Source organism: Octopus bimaculoides, chromosome 16, assembly GCF_001194135.2.
Source record: "Octopus bimaculoides isolate UCB-OBI-ISO-001 chromosome 16, ASM119413v2, whole genome shotgun sequence".
Lineage (NCBI taxonomy): Eukaryota > Metazoa > Mollusca > Cephalopoda > Octopoda > Octopodidae > Octopus > Octopus bimaculoides.
Genome location: NC_068996.1, coordinates 20,161,047 through 20,169,287, shown reverse-complemented (window position 1 = coordinate 20,169,287; position 8,241 = coordinate 20,161,047). Strand labels below are relative to the sequence as shown.

General features: G+C 37.1%; 2 protein-coding genes across 2 annotated transcripts in view; one reads left to right on the top strand and one right to left on the bottom strand.

Annotated features, from left to right (window-relative positions):
- Positions 1 to 6,446, bottom strand: part of LOC106882987 (palmitoyltransferase ZDHHC20-B) — a 402,487-nt gene extending 396,041 nt beyond the window's left edge. Inside the window, exon 1 of the mRNA XM_052973467.1 lies at positions 6,293 to 6,446. Coding sequence (XP_052829427.1) covers positions 6,293 to 6,446 — 154 coding nt within the window. The remainder of the gene's footprint in view (positions 1 to 6,292) is intronic.
- Positions 6,447 to 6,484: 38 nt separating this feature from the next.
- Positions 6,485 to 6,817, top strand: LOC106878063 (uncharacterized). The gene has a single exon (XM_014927156.1). It carries the CDS (start codon positions 6,485 to 6,487, stop codon positions 6,815 to 6,817), a length of 333 nt encoding a protein of 110 aa, XP_014782642.1.
- Positions 6,818 to 8,241: the final 1,424 nt, after the last annotated feature.

Here is an 8,241-nt window from a genome sequence, read left to right as displayed (position 1 = left end):
GTATATAGTTGTAAATACATATGCATATATATATAAACATATTTATAAATACCTGAGTGTGTATATATATATATATACATATACGTTCATATGTGTGTGTGTATCTGTATGTATCCGTGTGTGTATGCGTGTAAAATATTCTTAGCACAATATTCTTATTCTTAGCAATATTACTTTTTTTACGCAATTATTGTTCTTCCGAGAAAATAATTTTGAGAATCTGGCTTTTGATTTGCAACATTTTTCCATACTTTTATTTCCTTTGTAAGTAATAAATGTAAGTTTTTCATTTGGATTTAATAAATTCTAGCTATGAATTCATTACAGTTTCCTTTTTTTACTCGAATTTCGCTTTGCTTGTTTCTTTCTAATATAAATGTTTTTGAAATTAACTACATCAGTCGTATCCTGACCTGATAAAACTTCTATTTTTTTTATTATAATTATAAATTGAAAATTCTGGCCGAGTCATTAATGCATATGACTACTTCATGGCAGTGTTCATTGTTCGCACCATGATAATGGTACTTCTTTGCATTCAGGAACAAAAACACTTTTCTCCAAACTGCTCAGATATAGCATGCGTGAATGAGTACAGCTGTTTAACTGTACCACTTCGTCGTTTTACGAGCTATAATAATGGATAACTAAAACTTTTATAAACTTACAGTGTATAGTTTAAATTATTTTTATGCAAAGCAACGGGCGGGTACATTTAGTCCTCGCACTCGACGAGAACTCTTTAGTTTTCTAAGTTTAGCCTACCATAATTTACCCTTAATGAATGTTGTCAATGATTTCTATCATTAATTTTATATTATACTCCTTGCTCATTATATTGCATCTTATCTATTAGGGATGTTTCATAATTGATATTATCTATATAAGATAAAGTATAGTATATGAAATTGATATGACTATAAATTTGTTTACTGACAGAAGTTAATATTATATTTATTAACTTCCTGGGCTTATTTTTATTTTTCATTTCGTTTTGTAATATCTACTTTGTAACAGCTACACGAGAGAATAAGAGATTTATAATTAGGTGTAAGGATATTAGTATTATTGTTGTTGTGGTTGTTCATGTTGTTGCTGCTGTTATTGCTGTTCGTGGTGAGGGTGTTGTTCTTTGCGGTTGTTCAACTTGATGTCAAGGGTCTTTGAATTTCTGTCTAGTTTTCAATTCGATATTTCAATTTGTTGATTTTTTGTTTTATCTTGTTATTAAGCTGACTAGAACTTTAAGGACTCGTTGGGGCATTTGCTGCTCTTCACACAGAACACGACCAAAGACTTGTGAATGGATTTGGTATATGGCAATTGAAAGACCGTGGTATATATATGTGTGTGTGTGTATGTGTGTGTGTGTGTGTGTGCAAGAGATTGTATGTGTGGTTGTCCTCCACCACCGATTGGTAACTGATGTTGGTATGCTTACATCACTGTAACTTAGCGGTTCGGCAAAATAGTCGGGTAGAAGAATTACCAGGCTAAATAAAAATAAGTACCGGAGTCGATTCATTGGACTAAAAATTCTTCAAGGCGGTGTCCCACTATGGCCTGAGTTTAATGACTGAAAGAAGCAAAAGGTAAAAGACATACACCAAGATACAAACATTACTTCGAAAAACACTACATGACAACAACAAAAAGCATACCAATACATCCATACAGAACAAAATAGACAGAACCTTTTTACAAACATAGCCCGACGGAATAGATTTCCTAAGGAATAATTACAAAAGACTATACAAAGCTTACTCGTGGTAACACTCACAACTAGGAGGTAGGAGAAATCACTTTCTTCATTTTACCTAATATGACGTTTATCAGAATAAGCCGTATAAAAAGCACATGGCTTGGGGTCGCCTTGAAAGCAGGGTCACCTGTTTAACAACCTCAGATGTCTGGATATAAACTGGGTTGCCATCAGCATGACTAGAATTCCCGAGGTGCGAGATTCACGACTCAATTTCGGTGGCTATGAAGTGTACACTTCTCTAAGTCGACCGAGACTGGGAGGGCATAACTTCACACTAGTATTGTCAACGCTCCAACAAAGGTCTTGGGCGTCATATTTCTTTGGACGAATTGTGGTTTTTCTGGGAACATTCCGATCTCTGAGGCTAACAGGCGATTGGATCGCAATCTTGGATGTTGACCATAAAAAGGAATTGGAAAAGCCTTGTCCTGCTCAAACATTTCCAAATGTCTAAGATGTACCGACTAAATTACCCGAAAGTACTTTTATGGACACAGACAAACTGCATTGAGTCTTCTAGTTCGTACCTATAGTTCGTAAACTAGCAAATAGGAATAGCATAAGCTGTCCACATTTTAAAATCGTCGGCTAAAGAAACAGGAAAAAAATTTGTGGTATGTACGGTCGATCTAGATAGGTTTCGTCGGCTAGGATCCAGCCACTGGAAGCTGTGCCAAATTCACAGAGACCGGATTAGCAAATTTGTCAACTGGGTCTTGACGGAAGTAATCATCAATAACAAAGTGGGATTCAACTTGGAAAACGTGATTAGAGTAGAATCAATAAAGTTTAGCTGGGTCGGAGCGATAGTGAAAATTAGAATAGAGGGGTATCTAATTAGAAGCTTAGATGAAGCACTTAGGAGAGGCAACACAGAGAAATGCTTGTGGCTAGACTGCCTCGACCACTTGTTCAACACAAAGCACACGAAGTATGCGTTGTTAGCGTTAAAGCAGCCGCTTTAAAATTCAAACGAACGAAATCTTTTTGATAAACCCGGATGGCAGAGGTGCTACATGGTAACAAAGATATATTCTGGTCTTTAATCCCAAGTAGATATATATAAGGCTTTTCAGTGATACTTTTCTCTACTTATCGGGACATCTAGGCGAGCTAGTACGCGGGGTCTATCGTGATGGCCCAACACGACGTTCGCCAACGAAGGAAGTGTGTTGTGAAAAGCCGAAAACCGCCATAGAAATACAACAGGAGATGTCTTGGAAGCAAATTGCTTGTTTTGAGTGGCCTAGCTTGCATGCTTTATCGTTGTGTTTTACTTGTTCGGTAAAACACATTAGAATGCAAAATGGAAGAGTTACTAGTTCTATGTGTCGAAGAGCGGGAGCATTGCTTCAAAAGGACCCGGATAAGAAGGATCATATTCATACTTGATGGCTGTCCTTAACCGGTTTTGCTTCTACCTTCTACAGCTGTATCAATGAAATGTACAACGACGTCTGGAGTGAATGGCCACCTACCCGACCCTTTCAGTATGATGCCCTCGTTCCGTCAAAGTTGTACCTTCTTGTTTCTTCTGCATGTTTTTTTTTACTTGTTTCAGTCATTTGACTGCGGCCATGCTGGAGCACCGCCTTTAGTCGAGCAAACCGACCCCGGGACTTATTATTCGTAAGCCTAGTACTTATTCTATCGGTCTCTTTTGCCGAACCGCTAAGTTACGGGGACATAAACACACCAGCATCGGTTGTCAAGCAATGCTAGGGGGACAAACACACACACACACACACACACACACACACACACACACACACACACACACACACACACACACACACACACACACACACACACATATATATATACATATATATGACCAATATATATGACCAATACCGGGTATCAGTCTTGATTGTATTAAACTAAATAAGTTAATAAACAATTTTTAGTTCACAATACTTAAATTATTATAAATTTTCTATAAATCGTCTCTATTGAAGTTAATTAGGTATATATACTTTGTAATGGTTTTAATAATTAGGTTATCTTTATTCCTTTTCTATGGTACACTACCCTACCTGATCATTTTATTATTTTATAATAGCCTTCTAATCTTTGTACCCCTATTAAATCATACTTAGCTTATATAAAGCAATACCGGTATCTCTACAACTTAAAATAATTCAATTTAATTAAATCAATATATAGTTAACATGTTCTTTAGCCTCTGTGCTCCTTCATTAAATACCAGTTAAATTCCAATTGATCAATCTCCATAGTTACCCACTAATAAGTTAATATTTAGATAAATAATAAGTAAATAAATATTAAACTATTTTCTTTACAATTTTCTTTTCTCCCTCTATTGTGGTAACATATTTACTCAAAAGTATTCATAGAAGTTTAATCCTTTTGTTAAAATTTCATTCTGAATGATCTTCCTGACTACCCTAAATTTTAACTTTATACAATATGGCAATATTGTTTGAAATGATCTTTATCCCTTTCTTAAAGTATTCTACCCTCCTGATCTTAGTAGTTATAAGTAGCCCTTCTAATTAAATAGCCCTAAGAAACTATAAATATCATGTATGGAGTAACAATAATAACTTCTAAAACCTATAATATAGCCCTTAGTTTTAAAAATTTAGTGTAAAGTTAGAATGTCTCATAACATATATATTCCCTTAGTTAATACCAGATATCAGTCTTTATTGATACTAGCTAATTAAGCAAATATATAATTTTTAGTTTAGTATATTTTGAATTATTATACATTTTCTATAAATAGTCTCTATTGTGATTAATAAGCTACATATACTTTACTATAGTATTAGTAATTAAGCTATTTTATTCCTTTTCTATGATGTTCTGCCCTACCTGATTATTTCATTTCTTTATTATTTTATAATAGCTTTTATTTATTTATTTGTCAAATAAATCTAAATTTTTGTACCTCTATAAATTCATACTTAGCTTATATATAACAATGCTGGTATATTCACTACTTAAAATAAACTGCTTAGATTATAATTAAATTAATATATAGTTAGCATGTTCTTTTACCTCAGTACTCCTTTATTAAATACCAGTATATACCAATTGATCAATATTCACTAATACCATCTGATCAGTTAGTATTTAAGTTTATAATATGTATAAATATTAAACTATTTCTGGATAATTTCTTTTCCTCCCTCTATATAGATAGATTGTTGGCACTCCGTCGGTTACGACGACGAAGGTTCCAGTTGATCCGATCAACGGAACAGCCTGCTCGTGAAATTAACGTGCAAGTGGCTGATCACTCCACAGACACGTGTACCTTTAACGTAGTTCTCGGGGGAGATTCAGCATGACACAGAGTGTGACAAGGCTGGCCCTTTGAAATACAGGCACAACAGAAACAAAGAGTGAGAGAAATTTGTGGTGAAAGAATACAGCAGGGATCACCACCACCCCTGCCAGAGCCTCGTGGAGCTTCAGGTGTTTTCGCTCAATAAACACTCACAATGCCCGGTCTAGGAATCGAAACCGCGATCCTACGACCGCGAGTCCGCTGCCCTAACCACTGGGCCATTGCGCCTCCACAGATAGATAGATATACACACACATATATATACATATTCATGCACAAACATAGATAAATAAACAGATAGGTAGATAGATAGATATACATACATACACACACTTATATATCACATCAGTGAACAAATGATAGAAAGAGGCACTCAACACATTTCATACGAGTTATGTAATTAATAGAGTTCAATTTGGCTCCAAGCAAATCAAAGCTACGTAGGTTTGTCAAACTATTGTCGGGGTTGACTCTCTAAGAAGTGAGGTTTGGTTTGTTAGCGACATCAGTTTGTTGTGTGTGTGTACGTATATACTCGATCTGTTAGTGCATATCTGCTGTGTATGTGTGCGTGCGTTTGTGTGCATGCGTATGTGTGCTTTGTGTCTTGGCGTCATCAGTTCCTTGTCGTATGTACGCATCTGTGTATGTGATATGTGAATTTATGTATCACATAAGTGTGCGCGTGTGTGAGTATATCTAGCAGCTGTGTATATGTGTATGTGCGGATATACATGTGTTTGTATCTGCTTGCTGTGTGTGTATGCATGTCCATTGCGTCTGCGTGTACATTTGGTATGTGCCCCTTCATTTTTCTGTTGAGAGGTATTGTTGATTGAAGGAATATGTGAGTCTATGTCTGCGTATGCGTACGCGTGTATGTAGCGCGGGTGTATACATGCACTTTGTGTACATGCGAACGCGTGTTTCGTGCACATCTCGTGCGTGTGTACATATATCTGGGGTGCGTATATATGCATAACTCTAGTGTTTGCGTTTGTGTGCGCGTCTGGTGTTTGTCCATTTAAGACTGGTGAAATGATGTGTGCCGATGTGTTGGTGTCAGTTGGTAAGCTCTCTGTCCGCTGAAAGTCTAGAAATTCTTCTACTGAGGTCTGAAATTAAGTTTCTAATTGCAGCAGGATGATGGATATATCTATCGCTATACACAGTTTTCTCTTCGAATTTGTCAAATTGGCGGTAACTATTACAGATAATCCGAATTCTTTGAATATCTTTATCATATCCTTCCTGAACTTGAATAGTGACACATGTTGAAGAGCCGTCGAGCAAATGGCATTCCAGAGTAACTAGTTCTTGCCATTGCAAAGACTTACAAGAAGACCCGAGCTCGTGTGTTGTCATCTTACAGAGAAAGCTAATTCTTTCAAATACTAGCTGGGATGCTACAAGGAGACATGCTTACACGTTACCTGTTTGTAATTGTACTGGATTTTGCAATGCAGCAGGCTATAGACAACAGTGACGAAGAATTTGGTTTAACTACTGACCGGCGAAGATCGCGGAGAGTACCATCAGTAATCATTATAGCCCTGAACTTCGCAGATGATATAGCACTCATATCAAATGAAATAAGTCAAGCACAACAGCTGCTCAGCAGAGTAAAAACATCAGCTGCCAAAATTGAACTGCAGACAAATGTAAGGAAAACTGAATACATGCCTTTCAACCAATCAAGTGATGCTGAACTGTTTGCTTTTAGAGGTTCCAATTGAATGTTGTGGAAAGCTTCAAGTACTTAGATGATTGAGTGAACAGTTCAGAAGTAGATCTCAAGATCAAGAAGGTACAAGCATGGTCAATCAGTCACAAACTAAAGAAAGTTTGGAGCTCCAAATTGTTCAAGCGAATCAAAATCAACCTGTTCATTACAGCTGTCGAATCAGTGCTATTATATGGCAGCAAAAAATGAACATTGACAAAAGAAAAAAATGAAACGGACTAGATGGCTACTACCAATGGCCCTAAATGTGAAATGACAGCAACATATGACAAACGAAATCCTTTATGGAGACTGCCAAAATTTAACCAGAGCAGGTAAAGAAGTCTGCGTGCGCTACGCCTGATTGGAAGCATCTAAATTAGTCTTTGTGGAAGCCACTTCATGGTGATGTAAAAACAGGAAAACGTTGTCACACTGGCATCGACAACCTGATCGAATCACTGGCCTGGAATATATCCAGAACCTAGAGGTAGCAATGTTGGACCGAGAAGTGTGGTGGGTGGATTTTGTTTCTGTAGTACTGGTTGAAACTCGGTCATAATAATAATAAATGAAATTGTCCATTGCATGGACGTTCATATGTCTTCAGATTGCCAGATCGTCTTCCCGGTACGAGGTCGACAAAAAAGAAGGGGGTCTTCTTAAGTGTATCTAAGATAAATAACCCGAGAGGCTCAACGATCTCAGCATCGTCGTAGCTCCTTATACATACATACACACGCATTTATACCAAAGAACTAGTATCGCCAACACACAAAACACAAACACACGCATGCTCACACACGCATGCTCACACACGCATGCTCACACACGCATACACACAGCAGATAGGCGAGGATATGTGCCAGTTACATACACTCACATTTCCGGTAATACGGATGCATAAACCAAAGAGCTGATATTACTCAGAAGCCAAACCCCACTTCCTAGACCGAGAGTTGTCACCAACACCCTGCCTCAGCACGTGGTCGTTGGAATTCAAACTGCGCACAGAACTGAATCTCATGTCGTTACCATAATTATAGCACTATGTGATCTGCGTTTACCTATGGCAGCCTAGTATCCAGAAGCCACCTTGGAATTCTCTCATGCGGTACCTGCAAGCCTAATGAGATAAGTTCGTTTGCCCAATCAAGTTATTAGTATACATATACATACATACATACATACATACATACACACACACACACACACACACACACACACACACACAAACACACGCACACACACACACACACACACACACACACACATATATATATATATATATATTTTTTTTCAAGGTTTTCAATTTGTATAACCTATCCAGCGACTGATCCGTTGGATGTCTGACGTTTGGCACTTCCTCAGGAATGGTTTCCATCAGAACAAATTACGAAAAAACACAAATAACGATCATAACAAATTATTAAAAAT

Excerpts from the sequence above, each read along its gene's own strand:
- LOC106878063 (XM_014927156.1), top strand. The coding sequence starts at position 6,485 with ATGCTACAAGGAGACATGCTTACACGTTACCTGTTTGTAATTGTACTG.